Raw genomic sequence first — 22855 nt, forward strand, 5'->3', positions numbered from 1 at the left:
CGCCTAGCTTGGGAGTCACCGCACCTAGTGCTCCGATTACCACGGGGACCACCGTTACCTTCACCCTCCACATCCTCTCGAGCTCTTCTCTGAGCCCTTGGTATTTCTCCAGCTTCTCGTGTTCCTTCTTCCTGATATTGCTGTCATTCGGAACCGCTACATCGATCACTACGGCCGTCTTCTTCTGTTTGTCTACCACCACTATGTCCGGTTGGTTAGCCACCACCATTTTGTCCGTCTGTATCTGGAAGTCCCACAGGATCTTAGCTCGGTCATTCTCCACCACCCTTTTTGGCATCTCCCATTTTGACCTCGGGACTTCTAGGTTATACTCGGCACAGATGTTCCTGTACACTATGCCGGCCACTTGGTTATGGCGTTCCATGTATGCCTTGCCTGCTAGCATCTTGCACCCTGCTGTTATGTGCTGGATTGTCTCTGGGGCATCTTTACACAGCCTGCACCTGGGGTCTTGCCTGGTGTGATAGACCCCAGCCTCTATGGATCTTGTACTCAGAGCTTGTTCTTGTGCTGCCATGATTAGTGCCTCTGTGCTGTCTTTCAGTCCAGCTTTGTCCAGCCACTGGTAGGATTTCTGGATATCAGCCACCTCCTCTATCTGCCGGTGGTACATACCGTGCAGGGGCCTGTCCTTCCATGATGGTTCCTCGTCTCCCTCCTCTTTCTTGGGTTTCTGCTGCCTGAGGTATTCACTGAGCACTCGGTCAGTTGGGGCCATCTTCCCAATGTATTCTTGGATGTTCGTTGTCTCATCCTGGACTGTGGTGCTGACACTCACCAGTCCCCGGCCCCCTTCCTTCCGCTTAGCGTACAGCCTCAGGGTGCTGGACTTGGGGTGAAACCCTCCATGCATGGTAAGGAGCTTTCTTGTCTTTATGTCAGTGGCTTCTATCTCCTCCTTTGGCCAGCCTATTACCCCAGCAGGGTACCTGATCACGGGCAGGGCGTACGTGTTGATGGCCCGGATCTTGTTCTTACCGTTCAGCTGACTCCTCAGGACTTGCCTGACCCTCTGCAGGTACTTGGTGGTTGCAGCTTTTCTAGTGGCATCTTCATGGTTCCCATTCGCCTGCGGGATCCCCAGGTACTTGTAACTGTCCTCTATGTCTGCAATGTTGCCTTCTGGTAGTTCAATCCCCTCAGTTCTGACTACCTTCCCTCTCTTTGTTACCATCCGACTACACTTCTCTAGTCCGAACGACATTCCAATGTCATTGCTGTATAGTCTGGTAGTGTGGATCAGTGAATCGATGTCTCGTTCACTCTTGGCATACAGCTTGACATCATCCATGTACAAGAGGTGGCTGACAACTGCTCCGTTCCGTAGTCGGTATCCGTAGCCAGTCTTGTTAATGATCTCACTGAGGGGGTTCAGGCCTATGCAGAACAGCAGTGGGGACAGAGCATCTCCTTGGTAGATCCCGCACTTGATGGTGACTTGTGCTATGGGCTTGGAGTTGGCCTCTAGTGTTGTACGCCACATCCCCATTGAGTTCCTGATGAAGGCTCTCAGGGTCCCATTGATCTTGTACAATTCTAGGCATTCCAGTATCCAGCTGTGGGGCATTGAGTCATAGGCCTTCTTGTAATCAATCCAGGCAGTGCACAGGTTGGTCAGTCTGGTCTTGCAGTCTCGGCTGACTGTTCTGTCTACCAGTAGCTGGTGTTTTGCGCCTCTGGTATTTTTGCCAATTCCTTTCTGTGTCCCGCTCATGTATTGACCCATGTGCCTGTTCATCTTAGCCGATATGATGCCTGACAGGAGCTTCCATGTAGTACTGAGGCAGGTTATTGGTCGGTAGTTGGAGGGGACCGGTCCCTTCTTGGGGTCCTTGGGGATTACTTTTAAAATGTATTCCATTACAGAATACAGAATACATGCCCCAAAATGTATTCTGTAACCTATTCCGTTACGTTACTCAATGAGAGTAGCGTATTCTGAATACTTTGGATTACTTAATATATTATCATGCTGTTTACAACTACGTGAATGTACTATTGCTGTGATTTATTACTGTTACTGAAGGTCCGCGGCTCCGAACTGTAGTAAAGGGACCTCTGGCTAATACGGCGGGTTCTGTGTTGGGCTCGTAGCCGAAAAACAGCTTTGTCTGGGTCAACTTTGCTTGCGAGAGACAGAGAGGGGCGTTGAAAGGCTGCTCCAACGGAACTTATTGTTTTTGGAGGAAATCACAAACACAGTGTACAGTCGAGTCTTAATAGCTTACTTACAACTGGGCTCGTCAAGCACTCTTCTTGGCAGCAGTGGTTATTATTATATTTATATGCTTCCAGCTCCCGTTTTTGCTCGATGACAGCTCGTACTTTTCCTTTTTCTCCCTCCCTCGCTCACAGACACATAACGGGTATGGCAGTCCATTCTTACTGCAACACGGACAACACTCCGTATGTTATATATATATATATATATATATATATATATATATATATATATATATATATATATAATACACTCAAGTTAGGGTCCTCTCTTAAATTATGTTCAAGAGAACTGAGTAAATCTAGGGAGTTCTTGGCAGTGACCCTTATCTTCCTGAAACTCTCCCACCGAAAAAATTGGCTGCACCCCCCCAAAAAACAAACAAACAAACAAACAAACACACAAACAAACAAACAAACAAACAAACAAACAAACAAACAAACAAACAAAAGAAAACAAAAAAAAAACAGCATCGAGCTCTTCAAACTTACATTTTCCAAGTCCTATTCTTCCTGTCTCTCATAGGTGTTGAAGCAATTGTACCACTGCTCCAGTTAGACATAGAATATTAAGCTGGAACCCCTTACAGTACTGTTAGCTTTTAAATCTTTGTATTTGTCACCAAGTCCAAATATCAAGACTGGAATATTTCAAAGCATAGTGCAAATATATTTGTTTGTTTATTTTTAAAGTGCATATAATTCAGTAAATACTACTGATAAAACCAAATTATTAAATGAGAACAATCGGTAAAGAAGGCTTTTGATAAATAACATGAAGCTCCCAATCTCCAGTCAACAGGAATTACATTCTTAGTCCACAGTGGGGAAAAGGTTAATGAGTTTACCTCCTTCATTACCAAGTATATTATGGAATTAAAAGGAACAAAAAAATTCAATGGACAATCATCCAGGTAAGTAAAAGCCAGAAGCTTGATTCTGTTCATTGGACGTATTATTTTCAGTGGGAGAAACATTTCATCACTCATCCAAGTGACTTCTTCAGTCTCAGCTGTCTGCACGTTTCTGCAACCTTATAAACAGTACATTTGCACAATAACTGAAACCAGCCCACCGAATGAACAATGGGCTGTGAGGTCAGTTCCTTGATCATTAGTATTCAAACTGTCATGACCATTGATCAATGGCCATGAGTACCACAGAGCATTACAGAGAGTTGGGAATGGCTGCATTTACAGTATTGTAAATGGACTATTCAATTCAATTCAATTCAATTTTATTTATATAGCGCCAAATCACAACAAAAGTCGCCTCAAGGCGCTTGAGACTACTGGACTCAAGTGTGAGACTGACATGCAGAGGTGGTTCAGCTAACTTAAAGTAAAACTTTATTTTACAACAAACACAGGAATGTATTGACATGGAGACAAAAACCTAGAAATTTAGAATAGAATAGAATTCAACTTTATTGTCATTGCACATGCACAGGTACAGGGCAACGAAATGCAGTTTGCACCCATCCAGAAGTGCTTTAGTGATATAGATATATTACAATATATATTAGCAATAATATAGATATGTAAGTATATTGCAGAAATGGGTCTATTATGGTATGTTATAATGTACACGGTATGAAGTATGTTGTGAATATTCTATAACTATAAGTATGTACAGGCTGTAGTGAGTACAAGCTATGAACAGGATATAAATATGAAAAACTATACAGAATATGAAATAAATAACTTTACAGGAATCTGAGATATACAGCTATACAGAAATGGGAACTATGCAAGTTGTAAACAGTTGTAGGGTTAAAGATTATCGAATGTACAGAATGATTATTTACACAGAGCTATACAGTAGTGCAGTTAAGATAAGTGAGATATAATTCCTACAGAGGCTATATAAAGTGCTAGTGGTTGTGAGTGGTGGTTCAGTCCATGTTATTATTGTGTGTTTGAGGGTACGGTTGTCCATTGTGGGTGTGTGTATGTTCAGTCCATGAGTTTAACGTGGGTCAGATGTCAGGAGGCAGAGTTCAGGAGTCTGACAGCTGTGGGGAAGAAGCTGTTCCGGTACCTGGTGGTCTTAGTCCGGAGTCTCCTGTAGCGCCTCCCAGAGGGCAGGAGGGTGAAGAGTCCATGTGACTGGGGTCTTTGATGATTTTCCCAGCCCTTTTCAGACACCGCTTCCTGTAGATGTCTTTCATGGCAGGAAGTGGTGCTTCGGCGATGTGCTGGGCAGTTTTCACGACCCTCTGCAACGCCTTCCAGTCCGAGGCAGAGCAGTTCCCGTACCAGACTGTTATACAGTTGGTCAGGATGCTCTCGATGGTGCAACGATAGAAGTTCACCAGGATGTCTGAGGACAGGTGGTTCTTCCTCAGAGTCCTCAAGAAGAAGAGGCGCTGGTGAGCCTTCTTGACCAGCTTATAGCAGTTGGTCGTCCAGGTGAGATCCTCGGAGATGTGGACTCCCAGGAACTTGAAGCTGCTCACACGCTCCACAGCCGTCCCCTTAATGTGGATGGGTGGATGTGGGTCAGCATTCCTCCTGTAGTCCACGATGAGCTCCTTCTCTTCTCGGTGTTAAGCAGTGGCGTGGTTTAACACACAATATAATACTTGGCATGGAATTCAAACGTGGTGGCCTGGGGTATGTTACACAACGGGAGACTGGTGTCATCATGGTTGCAGGGTCACACTGAGGAAACAGAGAAACTGAGTTAGTGCATGCATGTGTAGATCCAGAGACGATAGCGGAATCTGAGTTAGTGTGGCTTACTTTGGCAGGTGGAGCTTGGAGCTCCAGTTGGGCTTGGAGGGTGTGGCAGAGGTCCGAGTGGTAGGCTGAGAGCAGCTAAGATGGGCTGACTTGAATTTTCCAGAATCCTCATGAGCTGTGATGACAGAAGGGCAGGCAGGTAAGTGTGGCAGGTGTTTTCTCCCTGGAGTGGGCCGAAATCCAGTGAGGTTGTGACCAGTATTAAAGAGGTGAGCTATGCTGCGGTGTGGTTTAGTGGTGAGCCAACGAAGCTGGAGGAGATAAAAGGCCAAATAAGCAGACTTGGATCTTCAGCTAGAAGTGTGAGCCTGTTACCAACATAGGTGAGCTGATGAACTGGTGGTGAGACAACGGAGAAGCTGGTCATAAATACCCTCCATTGACTGTCACAGATTAACTCCGGGTGAGCTGCCCATATTAGAAGATGGCAGACTTGCCCAGAAGCAGGCACCAGAGGCAAGGACCCACACGGGAATTCTCCCAGCTGCTTACATGGGCCATGATGGTCTTTCTCCCCTCACCTGGTTGCAGGTGGTCGTGGCAGATGGCCGGCCCTTCCTGAGCCTGATTCTGGTGGTGTTTTCATCTTGTTTACAAAATAAAGTACTTTGAGGCAGCTGTTGTGATTTGGTGCTATATAAATAAAACTAAAAAACTAAATTGCTCGATTCCTAAAGACTTCATAACCAGCTTGAAAAGTTTGGATGTAAAATTAGTATATTCATCTGTCTGGACTACTCTGGGGAGTCTAAAGGTAGTGAAAAACTTTAAGGCCTTAGTAATCAGTGGTGCAGAGAACCTCCTGAGAGGGACAGCCTCTAGAAAATACGTAGCAGCACAGATTATCATTAATAGAAACGGGTGTCCAGTCATTGTCTCAGAGAACAGGCCCACACAGTCTACCGTCACACATTCAAATGGTTCTCTGACAACTCGAAAAGGGTGAAGAGGGGAAGCAGGGATTGTTTGATCTTTCATCCTCTTTTCCATTTGGTTAGATATGGAAAAAACATATTTAGCTAAACTAGAATCTGCTTTCTAAGCATAGGTGAGAACTCACAGGAAGTGACGTGGTATAGGAGGGCTCCTCATGCAGGGGTTCTCTAGGTAACTCTTTAGGATCTGCATCCACATTTTTTCTGCATCGTCAAAGACAAGTCTCATGATATTAGCCTCAACCAATGAATCTTTTAAATCAGTCATATCTGCCCTGACAATGAGCTCACATATCAGGTCAAAACACTGACAGGAAACAGAAAAAATGACTGTATGACATTTTATTCATAATAGCATTTAACTCTGGCACAACCTTAGGAATAGGTTGTGCTTTCCTCCCAAGTAACATCAATCTCCTTAATGAAATCAATCCCTTTGATAGGTAAATAGGGCGAAGCAGCGGCAGATAATATGAAACTTATTTTCGAGTAAGCATACACTCCGATTTACACTCTGTTGAACTAGCTTTATTCATAGACAAATTGAGCAACACAGGAAACGCATGGTGCTTTCTGCCAGAAAGCAGCAGGTGTCAGCACGGCGCTTCCCGAGAACCCTCAATATCTACATGTATTTAAAATTGAGAGGTGGGCACTGGATCCAGAGGTGAGGATTTATACACAAATTGTCCTCTGGATGCCGAGTAACCTGCCCACCATCAAGGCCCTATTTGTATGCCCTATATTTGAGAGTATGAGTAATGTGGATGTCTAGGGTTGAGGTATAAAACTGAGGCATGGGTGGCCAGAAAGGGACAGAGGAGGAATGCCTCCGCTGCACCTCAGTGATACTACCATACCCCAAGGCCAAAGGCCAAGACCCCCTCCCTTGGGCCAGCTCTCCTGCTGACCCTAGTAGGCACCCCTGTTTCCTGGAGTCCATCAAGGCCACAGCAAAAGTACTACCAAGCCCCAGAGAGCCCGGGGGAGCCAACCCAACCCACCGTAGAGGAAACTATACTCACCCCATCATCCAGTCATCTACCAGACTACACAAGGCAATAGACACCCAGGTTGAGTTCATTCTCCACCTCTCCTATATCTCTCTCCCACCTGTAGAATGAACTCCTGGAAAGCAGAGCCCTCCTGCAAGGATGTAACAACCTCCCCACCAGTTGAAGAGGCCCCCAGTTCCACCTATACACCAGAGGCCCCCTGCACCAACCCACAATCCCGGGGATACAGCAACCAAAACCCAAGCCCCAAAGCCCGTCCCAGACCAACCCAAGGGCCAGTAGACTACCAGGTCAGTAACCCACGTCCAACAGCACAGACCCTCCCCCAGCCATGCTGCACATAGCCACCAGGAAAATGCCACCCAAGAGCAACCCAAGCCCCAAACAGGGCATGACCACAGCACATGGGTTGAGCCCTCTAGGAAAAACATCCCCAGGGAATCCCAGACCTACCCTACCCTAGCATCAACTACAGTATCGAAGGCAAGACAATACCGCAACTCCCCACGTCCACTAGATGACGGAGCTGATCAAACGAGCCCAGAGGAATTCATCTAATGTGGAGCATTTTCTTGGCAACAAGCACACTAGACGGGAGGCTTGGATGTTACATTTTAGACACTTTGATAAGTCTTAACATATCCCGAGCCAAAAATTTCTAAACTGGTGGACAAAACCAACAAGCGTGCATGTAATTGTCCGGTGTATTCCCTTGAAAGTGTGAACAGGTGTTAGAAGATGTAAAGCCCAGCTTGAACATCCATGACATGTATAGTGCACTCTATGCAGTATTTTGTATTGTATTAAATGTAGAATTGAATTTTTAATCAATTTAAAGGTTTTAAAGCATACCTGAGAGCAGGAGTTTTTGTCTAAGATGTCTGATAAATCTGCTTTCCATTTTCTACTGCGAAGGGATATTGATTAATCTATTTTAGAAAGTGTTCTGTATATTTTAGGGAGTAATTTGGGGGGTTTAAGAGCAAGAAATTATACCACACTTGGTGGTGTTTGTAATTGAACTTAATTAAGATTAAATTGGTTTTTAACTATCAATAAATCTTTTCTTATTGATCCCATATTGTATAACTACTCTGTCAAACTGAGTAAGGTCTGGTCCAAGTATTTAATTCCTTTACAACTCCAATCGGGAAACTTAATCACATTATTGTTTTGCAATATGTCGAGAGGTCCCGGGTTCAAATCCCGGACGAGCCCCCAATTATGTTATGGCCCGTCTAGGCCCGGCCAGACCATAACATAAGGGGCGATCCATTCCTGTCCAACCCCAAGCAGCACAACATGCAATTAATACTTTGAGACAGTAATTTATTTGCAATGAGTGAATTTATAAACAAAGGAAGGGAGCGAATTATAACTTCGGGGTGAACCCAAGGCCAAAACAACAAACAAAAGGGAGCCTATCTCAGGAGTAAATCAAACTTACCTATTCAAAAGAACTAAACCAAACGACAATTACTTACCTACCTACCCTAACAAAAACAGGAGAAAACTGTAATCGAACAAAAAGGCGGTCCACTCCTACATGCTCCTACATTAAACCAACATAGTTAAACAGTGAACACACGGTCTGCTGGTTGGGTTGCGCCGAGGATGAATGACCTGGCAGTGTCTTCTTATGCGCTGCCTCCCGGTCAGTAGCCAGTCGGTACAATTCGTCCACTCTGGATGCACCAATCATGGAGGAGCACCTGCACACTCAGATTTACATATTAAAATTGCAACAACAGTCGTGACACATGGGATAAATGAAGAATTAGTCATTTTTTAAAACTCCCACCATGCTGTCAGAGAACACCTGATGTTGATGCTTTTAAAGCATTCATGTCGTTTGATGTTTGAGCTGATAAATTGTAGGTCTTCAATCTCTAGATTATTGCATAGTGCCTGTTCTACATCTAGCCAGGGCTCATCTAAGACAGTATGTTTTAACCATCCTGAGATGAACTGTAGCCTGTTGGCTAAGAGGTAGTGATGAAAGTTAGACAGATCTTGTCCTCCTTTATCCTTGGTCCTTTCTAGCATTTTTAAGCTGATACCCAGGGGTTTATCTTTCCAAAGAAATTTAGAAATATACGAATCCAGAGATCTGAATCAGTCTGGTGATGGCTTACTCGGGATCATTGAAAATAAATAATTTTTCTTTGTGGTAAGACCATTGTTTTTATTGAAGCAACCCTTCCCATGAGTGATATGGGTAGAGAATTCCATCTAGCCAGATTGTTTTTTACTTTCTTTAAAGTTGGATGCGGTTTAATTTAGTTAATTCGGCAAGCTTGGGGGAGACATTAATACCTAAATATTTAATATTTTCACATTGCAGAGGCGTAGAAGAAGAATTATGGAAGGAGCAGTTAATGGGAAGATTAGTAGATTTTAACCAGTTAAGTGAATAATCTAAAACACTTGAAAAAGAGTTTATTAATCGAATTATCCCAGAGAGAGTGGTTTGTGACTTTTGGAGGAAAAGGAAAACATTATTGGCATAAAGACTTATTATATGTTCTACATTCTTGCATCTTATAAATGGTAAATGGCCTGTATTTGTATGGTGCTTTACTAGTCCCTAACGACCCAAAAGCGCTTTACATGTTCAGTCATCCACCCATTCACACACTGGTGATGGCAAGCTACATTGTAGCCACAGCCACACTGGGGTGCACTGACAGAGGCGAGGCTGCCGAACACTGGCGCCACCGGGCCCTCTGACCACCACCAGTAGGCAAAGGGTGAAGTGTCATGCCCAAGGACACATTGACCGAGACTGTCCAAGCCGGGGCTCGAACCAGCAACCTTCTGATTACAAGGCGAACTCCCAACTCTTGAGCCGCGATCGGCCCATTGCCCTTATTTACTGTACCTTGTCAATAAAAATTGCAAACAATGAAGTAAAGAGTGGGGATCCCTGCCTGGTGCCCCCCAGGAGACAGAAGCTGGAGGATGTTTGGTCATTTGTTTTGACACAAGCTATTGGGGAAGTTTTGGGGGAAAACAAGTGCAAATTCCGTGCAAGGTGTCATATCACTGCTTGAAATATCCAAACTGTTATGAAATCAGGATGTTTATGTGTGTGTGGTTTTTTTGTGTGTGTGAATTAATCGTGTATTATTACTACTGTTTTAGGGTTAGGGTTTTGATGGGTTTTTTGCCACACAATAAACAAACACTCATTAAAAAATAACGGTGATACTAAAGAAATCTTGGAGTTTGACCTTGAAATCTCTCAGTGTAGAAGTACTCATTTTCACTTTTAAAGCCATATCATTTCCCCCCCTAGATTTTTACTGCATAGTAGTATTCAAACTGGTTTACTACTAGTTATTAACTGGATCAGTTACAGTAAAATAAACTGATATCAAATATTTTCTTTTCTTCAGCAGGGAACCTAGAAGACAGGATGAGAGGACCGGATACCAGCAGTCTGGACAACATGAACCTAAACAGTAAAGATTGTTTCTAAAATTGCTCAATTATTTGATTTGACAGTTTAAATAACAACCATCCAATGAGTCACCAATGTTCACAAAACCAGAGTTTTAAATAATAAATCTATAATCAGAAGGCTTTTAAAAAGACTAAATAATGACTGCCTATGATCCTTGTACTCAGTTTGGAAGTTAAAGACATGAAGTAAAGAAAGACATGAAAAACTTTTCTAAATGTTTTTTGAAACAGAGATTTAATTAAATACAAACAACCATAAATCATAGTTCTGCAGATAAATAAAAACATGAAATGAAATCAGTCAAGCACAATTAATTAATTTCTGGAGAATTAAAATAACGCATCAGTGCTTCATATAGCATGGTTCATGGGATTTGAGTTTTCTTTATCATTATATGACCCTGTTTTTGTTTCATACTGCATTTTTTAGTTCATGATTTTCCTGGTTATTCCTGATTTCCTGGTGTTTCTAGCTCTGGATCACTCTTTTCTTCATGTTACCGTTCAAGTCTTTGTTTCTGTCTCCATTCTTTCCTGTTTAATTTTGGTGTCTGTTTTTACCTGTACCTGGGGTTTGATTTTATTTCTTCCCTAATCATTATTTTAGGTAACCCTGCTGTGTTCCCACCCATTTCCCATCCTCTTGTTATCCGGTGTTTACATATATAGTTTCAGTTTTCTTGTGCTCTTTGCAGTATCCTCCTTTGTGGTTACAACTCCAATCTGGAATATTAATAACATTATTGTTTTGCAATATGTCGAGAGGTCCCGGGTTCAAATCCCGGACGAGCCCCCAATTATGTTATGGCCCATCTAGGCCCGGCCAGACCATAACAAAAGGGGCGATCCATCCCTATCCAACCCCAAGCAGCACATCATGCAATTAATACTTTGAGACAGTGAATTATTTGCAATGAGTGAATTTAAAAACAAAGGAAGGGAGCGGACTATAACTTCGGGGTGAACCCAAGGCCAAAACAACAAACAAAAGGGAGCCTATCTCAGGAGTAAATCAAACTTACCTATTCAAAAGAACTAAACCAAACGACAATTACTTACCTACCTACCCAAACAAAAACAGGAGAAAACAGTAATCGAACAAAAAGGCGGTCCACTCCTACATGCTCCTACATTAAACCAACATAGTTAAACAGTGAACACACGGTCTGCTGGTTGGGTTGCGCCGAGGATGAATTACCTGGCAGTCCCTGGCGGTGTCTTCTTATGCGCTGCCTCCCGGTCAGTAGCCAGTCGGTACAATTTGTCCACTCTGGATGCACCAATCATGGAGGAGCACCTGCACACTCAGATTTACATATTAAAATTGCAACAACAGTCATGACACATGGGATAAATGAAGAATTAGTCATTTTTTAAAACTCCCACCATGCCGTCAGAGAACACCTGATGTTGATGCTTTTAAAGCATTCATGTCGTTTGATGTTTGAGCTGATAAATTGTAGGTCTTCAATCTCTAGATTATTGCATAGTGCCTGTTCTACATCTAGCCAGGGCTCATCTAAGACAGTATGTTTTAACCATCCTGAGATGAACTGTAGCCTGTTGGCTAAGAGGTAGTGATGAAAGTTAGACAGATCTTGTCCTCCTTTATCCTTGGTCCTTTCTAGCATTTTTAAGCTGATACCCTGGGGTTTATCTTTCCAAAGAAATTTAGAAATATAAGAATCCAGAGATCTGAATCAGTCTGGTGATGGCTTACTCGGGATCATTGAAAATAAATAATTTTTCTTTGTGGTAAGACCATTGTTTTTATTGAAGCAACCCTTCCCATGAGTGATATGGGTAGAGAATTCCATCTAGCCAGATTGTTTTTTACTTTCTTTGAAGTTGGATGCGGTTTAATTTAGTTAATTCGGCAAGCTTGGGGGAGACATTAATACCTAAATATTTAATATTTTCACATTGCAGAGGCGTAGAAGAAGAATTATGGAAGGAGCAGTTAATGGGAAGATTAGTAGATTTTAACCAGTTAAGTGAATAATCTAAAACACTTGAAAAAGAGTTTATTAATCGAATTATCCCAGAGAGAGTGGTTTGTGACTTTTGGAGGAAAAGGAAAACATTATTGGCATAAAGACTTATTATATGTTCTACATTCTTGCATCTTATAAATGGTAAATGGCCTGTATTTGTATGGTGCTTTACTAGTCCCTAACGACCCAAAAGCGCTTTACATGTTCAGTCATCCACCCATTCACACACTGGTGATGGCAAGCTACATTGTAGCCACAGCCACACTGGGGTGCACTGACAGAGGCGAGGCTGCCGAACACTGGCGCCACCGGGCCCTCTGACCACCACCAGTAGGCAAAGGGTGAAGTGTCATGCCCAAGGACACATTGACCGAGACTGTCCAAGCCGGGGCTCGAACCAGCAACCTTCTGATTACAAGGCGAACTCCCAACTCTTGAGCCGCGATCGGCCCATTGCCCTTATTTACTGTACCTTGTCAATAAAAATTGCAAACAATGAAGTAAAGAGTGGGGATCCCTGCCTGGTGCCCCCCAGGAGACAGAAGCTGGAGGATGTTTGGTCATTTGTTTTGACACAAGCTATTGGGGAAGTTTTGGGGGAAAACAAGTGCAAATTCCGTGCAAGGTGTCATATCACTGCTTGAAATATCCAAACTGTTATGAAATCAGGATGTTTATGTGTGTGTGGTTTTTTTGTGTGTGTGAATTAATCGTGTATTATTACTACTGTTTTAGGGTTAGGGTTTTGATGGGTTTTTTGCCACACAATAAACAAACACTCATTAAAAAATAACGGTGATACTAAAGAAATCTTGGAGTTTGACCTTGAAATCTCTCAGTGTAGAAGTACTCATTTTCACTTTTAAAGCCATATCATTTTCCCCCCTAGATTTTTACTGCATAGTAGTATTCAAACTGGTTTACTACTAGTTATTAACTGGATCAGTTACAGTAAAATAAACTGATATCAAATATTTTCTTTTCTTCAGCAGGGAACCTAAAAGACAGGATGAGAGGACCGGATACCAGCAGTCTGGACAACATGAACCTAAACAGTAAAGATTGTTTCTAAAATTGCTCAATTATTTGATTTGACAGTTTAAATAACAACCATCCAATGAGTCACCAATGTTCACAAAACCAGAGTTTTAAATAATAAATCTATAATCAGAAGGCTTTTAAAAAGACTAAATAATGACTGCCTATGATCCTTGTACTCAGTTTGGAAGTTAAAGACATGAAGTAAAGAAAGACATGAAAAACTTTTCTAAATGTTTTTTGAAACAGAGATTTAATTAAATACAAACAACCATAAATCATAGTTCTGCAGATAAATAAAAACATGAAATGAAATCAGTCAAGCACAATTAATTAATTTCTGGAGAATTAAAATAACGCATCAGTGCTTCATATAGCATGGTTCATGGGATTTGAGTTTTCTTTATCATTATATGACCCTGTTTTTGTTTCATACTGCATTTTTTAGTTCATGATTTTCCTGGTTATTCCTGATTTCCTGGTGTTTCTAGCTCTGGATCACTCTTTTCTTCATGTTACCGTTCAAGTCTTTGTTTCTGTCTCCATTCTTTCCTGTTTAATTTTGGTGTCTGTTTTTACCTGTACCTGGGGTTTGATTTTATTTCTTCCCTAATCATTATTTTAGGTAACCCTGCTGTGTTCCCACCCATTTCCCATCCTCTTGTTATCCGGTGTTTACATATATAGTTTCAGTTTTCTTGTGCTCTTTGCAGTATCCTCCTTTGTGGTTACAACTCCAATCTGGAATATTAATAACATTATTGTTTTGCAATATGTCGAGAGGTCCCGGGTTCAAATCCCGGACGAGCCCCCAATTATGTTATGGCCCATCTAGGCCCGGCCAGACCATAACAAAAGGGGCGATCCATCCCTATCCAACCCCAAGCAGCACATCATGCAATTAATACTTTGAGACAGTGAATTATTTGCAATGAGTGAATTTAAAAACAAAGGAAGGGAGCGGACTATAACTTCGGGGTGAACCCAAGGCCAAAACAACAAACAAAAGGGAGCCTATCTCAGGAGTAAATCAAACTTACCTATTCAAAAGAACTAAACCAAACGACAATTACTTACCTACCTACCCAAACAAAAACAGGAGAAAACAGTAATCGAACAAAAAGGCGGTCCACTCCTACATGCTCCTACATTAAACCAACATAGTTAAACAGTGAACACACGGTCTGCTGGTTGGGTTGCGCCGAGGATGAATTACCTGGCAGTCCCTGGCGGTGTCTTCTTATGCGCTGCCTCCCGGTCAGTAGCCAGTCGGTACAATTTGTCCACTCTGGATGCACCAATCATGGAGGAGCACCTGCACACTCAGATTTACATATTAAAATTGCAACAACAGTCATGACGCATGGGATAAATGAAGAATTAGTCATTTTTTAAAACTCCCACCATGCCGTCAGAGAACACCTGATGTTGATGCTTTTAAAGCATTCATGTCGTTTGATGTTTGAGCTGATAAATTGTAGGTCTTCAATCTCTAGATTATTGCATAGTGCCTGTTCTACATCTAGCCAGGGCTCATCTAAGACAGTATGTTTTAACCATCCTGAGATGAACTGTAGCCTGTTGGCTAAGAGGTAGTGATGAAAGTTAGACAGATCTTGTCCTTCTTTATCCTTGGTCCTTTCTAGCATTTTTAAGCTGATACCCTGGGGTTTATCTTTCCAAAGAAATTTAGAAATATACGAATCCAGAGATCTGAATCAGTCTGGTGATGGCTTACTCGGGATCATTGAAAATAAATAATTTTTCTTTGTGGTAAGACCATTGTTTTTATTGAAGCAACCCTTCCCATGAGTGATATGGGTAGAGAATTCCATCTAGCCAGATTGTTTTTTACTTTCTTTGAAGTTGGATGCGGTTTAATTTAGTTAAATCGGCAAGCTTGGGGGAGACATTAATACCTAAATATTTAATATTTTCACATTGCAGAGGAGTAGAAGAAGAAATATGGAAGGAGCAGTTAATGGGAAGATTAGTAGATTTTAACCAGTTAAGTGAATAATCTAAAACACTTGAAAAAGAGTTTATTAATCGAATTATCCCAGAGAGAGTGGTTTGTGACTTTTGGAGGAAAAGGAAAACATTATTGGCATAAAGACTTATTATATGTTCTACATTCTTGCATCTTATAAATGGTAAATGGCCTGTATTTGTATAGTGCTTTACTAGTCCCTAACGATCCAAAAGCGCTTTACATGTTCAGTCATCCACCCATTCACACACTGGTGATGGCAAGCTACATTGTAGCCACAGCCACACTGGGGTGCACTGACAGAGGCGAGGCTGCCGAACACTGGCGCCACCGGGCCCTCTGACCACCACCAGTAGGCAAAGGGTGAAGTGTCATGCCCAAGGACACATTGACCGAGACTGTCCAAGCCGGGGCTCGAACCAGCAACCTTCTGATTACAAGGCGAACTCCCAACTCTTGAGCCGCGATCGGCCCATTGCCCTTATTTACTGTAGCTTGTCAATAAAAATTGCAAACAATGAAGTAAAGAGTGGGGATCCCTGCCTGGTGCCCCTCAGGAGACCGAAGCTGGAGGATGTTTGGTCATTTGTTTTGACACAAGCTATTGGGGAAGTTTTGGGGGAACACAAGTGCAAATTCCGTGCAAGGTGTCATATCACTGCTTGAAATATCCAAACTGTTATGAAATCAGGATGTTTATGTGTGTGTGGTTTTTTTGTGTGTGTGAATTAATCGTGTATTATTACTACTGTTTTAGGGTTAGGGTTTTGATGGGTTTTTTGCCACACAATAAACAAACACTCATTAAAAAATAACGGTGATACTAAAGAAATCTTGGAGTTTGACCTTGAAATCTCTCAGTGTAGAAGTACTCATTTTCACTTTTAAAGCCATATCATTTCCCCCCCTAGATTTTTACTGTATAGTAGTATTCAAACTGGTTTACTACTAGTTATTAACTGGATCAGTTACAGTAAAATAAACTGATATCAAATATTTTCTTTTCTTCAGCAGGAAACCTAAAAGACAGGATGAGAGGACCGGATACCAGCAGTCTGGACAACATGAACCTAAACAGTAAAGATTGTTTCTAAAATTGCTCAATTATTTGATTTGACAGTTTAAATAACAACCATCCAATGAGTCACCAATGTTCACAAAACCAGAGTTTTAAATAATAAATCTATAATCAGAAGGCTTTTAAAAAGACTAAATAATGACTGCCTATGATCCTTGTACTCAGTTTGGAAGTTAAAGACATGAAGTAAAGAAAGACATGAAAAGCTTTTCTAAATGTTTTTTGAAACAGAGATTTAATTAAATACAAACAACCATAAATCATAGTTCTGCAGGTAAATAAAAACATGAAATGAAATCAGTCAAGCACAATTAATTAATTTCTGGAGAATTAAAATAACGCATCAGTGCTTCATATAGCATGGTTCATGGGATTTGAGTTTTCTTTATCATTATATGACCCTGTTTTTGTTTCATACTGCATTTTTTAGTTCATGATTTTCCTGGTTATTCCTGATTTCCTGGTGTTTCTAGCTCTGGATCACTCTTTTCTTCATGTTACCGTTCAAGTCTTTGTTTCTGTCTCCATTCTTTCCTGTTTAATTTTGGTGTCTGTTTTTACCTGTACCTGGGGTTTGATTTTATTTCTTCCCTAATCATTATTTTAGGGTAACCCTGCTGTGTTCCCACCCATTTCCCATCCTCTTGTTATCCGGTGTTTACATATATAGTTTCAGTTTTCTTGTGCTCTTTGCAGTATCCTCCTTCGTGGTTACAACTCCAATCTGGAATATTAATAACATTATTGTTTTGCAATATGTCGAGAGGTCCCGAGTTCAAATCCCGGATGAGCCCCCAATTATGTTATGGCCCATCTAGGCCCGGCCAGACCATAACAAAAGGGGCGATCCATCCCTATCCAACCCCAAGCAGCACATCATGCAATTAATATTTTGAGACAGTGAATTATTTGCAATGAGTGAATTTAAAAACAAAGGAAGGGAGCGGACTATAACTTCGGGGTGAACCCAAGGCCAAAACAACAAACAAAAGGGAGCCTATCTCAGGAGTAAATCAAACTTACCTATTCAAAAGAACTAAACCAAACGACAATTACTTACCTACCTACCCAAACAAAAACAGGAGAAAACAGTAATCGAACAAAAAGGCGGTCCACTCCTACATGCTCCTACATTAAACCAACATAGTTAAACAGTGAACACACGGTCTGCTGGTTGGGTTGCGCCGAGGATGAATTACCTGGCAGTCCCTGGCGGTGTCTTCTTATGCGCTGCCTCCCGGTCAGTAGCCAGTCGGTACAATTTGTCCACTCTGGATGCACCAATCATGGAGGAGCACCTGCACACTCAGATTTACATATTAAAATTGCAACAACAGTCGTGACACATGGGATAAATGAAGAATTAGTCATTTTTTAAAACTCCCACCATGCCGTCAGAGAACGCCTGATGTTGATGCTTTTAAAGCATTCATGTCGTTTGATGTTTGAGCTGATAAATTGTAGGTCTTCAATCTCTAGATTATTGCATAGTGCCTGTTCTACATCTAGCCAGGGCTCATCTAAGACAGTATGTTTTAACCATCCTGAGATGAACTGTAGCCTGTTGGCTAAGAGGTAGTGATGAAAGTTAGACAGATCTTGTCCTCCTTTATCCTTGGTCCTTTCTAGCATTTTTAAGCTGATACCCTGGGGTTTATCTTTCCAAAGAAATTTAGAAATATACGAATCCAGAGATCTGAATCAGTCTGGTGATGGCTTACTCGGGATCATTGAAAATAAATAATTTTTCTTTGTGGTAAGACCATTGTTTTTATTGAAGCAACCCTTCCCATGAGTGATATGGGTAGAGAATTCCATCTAGCCAGATTGTTTTTTACTTTCTTTAAAGTTGGATGCGGTTTAATTTAGTTAAATCGGCAAGCTTGGGGGAGACATTAATACCTAAATATTTAATATTTTCACATTGCAGAGGAGTAGAAGAAGAAATATGGAAGGAGCAGTTAATGGGAAGATTAGTAGATTTTAACCAGTTAAGTGAATAATCTAAAACACTTGAAAAAGAGTTTATTAATCGAATTATCCCAGAGAGAGTGGCTTGTGACTTTTGGAGGAAAAGGAAAACATTATTGGCATAAAGACTTATTATATGTTCTACATTCTTGCATCTTATAAATAGTAAATGGCCTGTATTTGTATAGTGCTTTACTAGTCCATAACGACCCAAAAGCGCTTTGCACATCCAGTCATCCACCCATTCACACACTGGTGATGGCAAGCTATATTGTAGCCACAGCCACACTGGGGTGCACTGACAGAGGCGAGGCTGCCGAACACTGGCGCCACAGGGCCCTCTGACCACCACCAGTAGGTAAAGAGTGAAGTGTCTTGCCCAAGGACACATTGACCGAGACTGTCCAAGCCGGGACTCGAACCAGCAACCTTCTGATTACAAGGCGAACTCCCAACTCTTGAGCCATGATCGGTCCATTGCCCTGTCAATAAAAATTGCAAACAATGAAGGAAAGAGTGGGGATCCCTGCCTGGTGCCCCTCAGGAGACCGAAGCTGGAGGATGTTTGGTCATTTGTTTTGACACAAGCTATTGGGGAAGTTTTGGGGGAACACAAGTGCAAATTCCGTGCAAGGTGTCATATCACTGCTTGAAATATCCAAACTGTTATGAAATAAGGATGTTCATGTGTGTGTTGTTTTTTTGTGTGTGTGAATTAATCGTGTATTATTACGACTGTTTTAGGGTTAGGGTTTTGATGGGTTTTTTGCCACACAATAAACAAACACTCATTAAAAAATAACGGTGATACTAAAGAAATCTTGGAGTTTGACCTTGAAATCTCTCAGTGTAGAAATACTCATTTTCACTTTTATACCCATATCATTTTCCCCCCTAGATTTTTACTGCATAGTAGTATTCAAACTGGTTTACTACTAGTTATTAACTGGATCAGTTACAGTAAAATAAACTGATATCAAATATTTTCTTTTCTTCAGCAGGAAACCTAAAAGACAGGATGAGAGGACCGGATACCAGCTTTCTGGACAACATGAAACTAAACAGTAAAGATTGTTTCTAAAATTGCTCAATTATTTGATTTGACAGTTTAAATAACAACCATCCAATGAGTCACCAATGTTCACAAAACCAGAGTTTTAAATAATAAATCTATAATCAGAAGGCTTTTAAAAAAAACTAAATAATGACTGCCTATAATCCTTGTACTCAGCTTGGAAGTTAAAGACATGAGGTAAAGAAAGACATGAAAAACTTTTCTAAATGTTTTTTGAAACAGAGATTTAATTAAATACAAAACAACCATAAATCATAGTTCTGCAGATAAATAAAAACATGAAATGAAATCAGTCAAGCACAATTAATTAATTTCTGGAGAATTAAAATAACGCATCAGTGCTTCATATAGCATGGTTCATGGGATTTGAGTTTTCTTTATCATTATATGACCCTGTTTTTGTTTCATACTGCATTTTTTAGTTCATGATTTTCCTGGTTATTCCTGATTTCCTGGTGTTTCTAGCTCTGGATCACTCTTTTCTTCATGTTACCGTTCAAGTCTTTGTTTCTGTCTCCATTCTTTCCTGTTTAATTTTGGTGTCTGTTTTTACCTGTACCTGGGGTTTGATTTTATTTCTTCCCTAATCATTATTTTAGGTAACCCTGCTGTGTTCCCACCCATTTCCCATCCTCTTGTTATCCGGTGTTTATATATATAGTTTCAGTTTTCTTGTGCTAATTGCGGTATCCTCCTTCGTGGTTGTGCCCTCTCTCCTAATTTGTCATCTGCAGATATAGTCACTTGATAGAATTGTCGCTCTCAGCCAACTGACGACAGATGACATTGAGGTGATTGTCAGCCGCTGAGAGTCCCCCTGGTTCTGTTTGGCACGTATAGTGCAGAGTATCAAAACAATTTTTATCAAAATGCTTAAGCAATGATCATAGAGTCGCAGAATGGTGTTTTCAACAAATTTACTTCAGACCTAATCTATACACTGCTGTGCTCAGTATGATTCCAAACTATACAATGCCTTGCCCTAATTTATGGTGGGATACATCCTGAGCTTTGGAAGTACTTAATGTATGGAACTTTCCACTGCACATGCAGACATGATGAGACCGTATCTTTATTACCCCAGCTGTCCTGCTTCTAGTTCATTTCTTTTTCCAAGACCCCTTTTCCTGTTTTACAAATCCCCTTCCAAGTACCCCAAACATGAACTTTTTTTCTGCAGACGTAAGATGAGCAATGGGTAAACAAAATTTCCCTTCTTTTCTTCCTTGTCTAAACTGTGCTCAAACCAAAGCAAGGCTCCTTAGAACTATATAGTTAATAAAGTAAATTAAAAACACATTTTGTCAAAAAATGTTTTTTCTGCAATTCAGCTGCTCTGCTTATGTTAGGTGGCAGCTTTGGACAAAGAATCTTATCCCTTCAGAGCCATCAGAAGTCATCCTGGATGACCGAAGCGTTACCGTTATTTTGAGTCACACTGATGACCTCGGTGCGTCCCAACATTTCTACCTGGCGAAACAAGTACAATAACCTTTAATACCTGGAACCAACTGATTTAGTTATTTGCACTGTTTAGTGTATGGTACAAACATTTTACTGTAAAATTGCAGTGTGTAGTGCAGTCCTATCAATTCACTAACATTACTTAGTGCAAAAGGCTGTGCTTTTCACTTGTCTGCCTATTTGATTTAATATACTTTGTTTCTGTTTGTCATCCAACCAGTTTAATAACCAGGATTATGATAGCAATTACTAAAAATTACACTGAGTGCCTTTCATACCGCAAGTCCCTGGCCCCCTAAAAGAATGCCAAGGGTTTGGTGTGTCCATGTTTATTTCCTTGTCTGTTTTCCCTATGGATGATTAACTGGTTGATCTTCACTGGGTTTGAGACGGCACTAGTGATGGGATTTCCGGCTCTTTTTAGAGAGCCGGCTCTTTCGGCTCGGTTCACTAAAAAGAGCCGGCTCTTTCGGCTCCGAACCGGCTCTTCAGGTTGTTTTGTTGCTTTAATTAATTTAGTATTCACAATAATATAAAATTATGCACAAAAGAATTACTAACGTAAAAAAAGTGGTTTTATTTATATATGTTTATATATAAATATATGCGGTGGCCCCTAGAGACAAAACACGTACAAACTCCAAGATACATTTCTAGCATGAACTGAACTTCCACAAGATAACAAAAGCTCAACACTGCGCCCAGCATCCTGGAGCACTTCTGTTGTCTTTTGTACGTGTTTTGAGTTTTTATGTGCTTCGGAGTTTTTACGTGTTTTGGAGTTTTTACGTGTTTTGGAGTTTGTACGTATTTTTACGTGTCTTGGAGTTTGTACATGCTTCAGAGTTCGTACGTGATTTGAAGTTTGTATGTGCTTTGTCTCTAGGGACCACCGTAAATATACGTTTATTTATTCACTCCACATAAAATGTAATAAATTAATCATATAATACAAAAATCAACTATTCACATTTCAATTTTTAACTATTTAAATTTTCAGCTGTTTCCTTTTACAAATTTAAAGTGAAAACAACACAAGACACTGCAAAACACAACACAGTTAAATATAAATTATAATATGAAAACAAAAAGAAGATGCACATTCTCTGTCATATGGGCCCGCATGAATCCGCACTTTCTGAATCCTTTATCATCTGCAACCGAAAATAGTTGTGGATGATTACTATACCTTTCTAATGTGACGTTGTTGTCCCCAGCAATGGAGGGTGAACATGAAACCGGAAACCTAAACTGGGTAAAACTAACAAAACAAACCAGAAACGAAGATGCAGGGAGGTCCGGGGAAATACATCAAAGTCAAAAGTCAAAGTCAATTTTATTGTCAATTCTGCCACATGTACAGGACATACAGAGAATAGAAACTTTGTTACTCTCAATCCCTAGATAAAATAGCAAATGAACATTTAAATATAAGAGTGATTAAAAATGCAAGTAAAATAATTAAAAAGTAAAAATTTAAATAAATACAATACAATTTTACATATAACAAGAAAGCTATACAATATACAATATAATGGGTAAATGGCATTGGGTGTAAACCAGGCAGAGTAGTGCAAATAGGCAAATAGTGCAAATGGAGATTTAGTAATGTACGGTAAGAGATAGTGTAACAACAAAGTCTTATGAGGTAATGGCAGTCCAATGCTCCACAAAGTGACTGGTAACTGGTGCAGGCCAGTGAGTGAGTCAGAGAGTGTGTGTGTGTGTGTGTGTGTGTGTGTGTGTGTGTGTGTGTGTGTGTGTGTGTGTATGTGTGACAGAGATTAGTGAGACCATGGAAGAGAGAGGGGAGAGGGGGCAGAATCGGGAGGGAGTTAAGCTTC

At 40.9% G+C, this 22855-nt stretch overlaps 1 protein-coding gene across 19 annotated transcripts in view; it reads left to right on the forward strand.

Annotated features, from left to right (window-relative positions):
• Nucleotides 1–22855, forward strand: part of LOC146556037 (uncharacterized) — a 120387-nt gene that overhangs the window by 21679 nt on the left and 75853 nt on the right. For 6 of the 19 annotated variants that reach the window (XM_085250442.1, XM_085250443.1, XM_085250444.1 and 3 more), the window contains exons 3-6: nucleotides 10335–10400; nucleotides 13385–13450; nucleotides 16435–16500; nucleotides 19471–19536. In XM_085250442.1, the coding sequence (XP_085106568.1) occupies nucleotides 10335–10400; nucleotides 13385–13450; nucleotides 16435–16500; nucleotides 19471–19536 (264 nt within the window). The remainder of the gene's footprint in view (nucleotides 1–10334; nucleotides 10401–13384; nucleotides 13451–16434; nucleotides 16501–19470; nucleotides 19537–22855) is intronic. The other 13 variants (XM_085250449.1, XM_085250448.1, XM_085250452.1 and 10 more) reach the window with 13 other exon arrangements.

The sequence above is a fragment of the Mchenga conophoros genome, linkage group LG16 (assembly GCF_057382185.1).
Source record: "Mchenga conophoros isolate Kocher_MC1m ecotype Shallow Benthic linkage group LG16, M_conophoros_male_GT1.1, whole genome shotgun sequence".
Lineage (NCBI taxonomy): Eukaryota > Metazoa > Chordata > Actinopteri > Cichliformes > Cichlidae > Mchenga > Mchenga conophoros.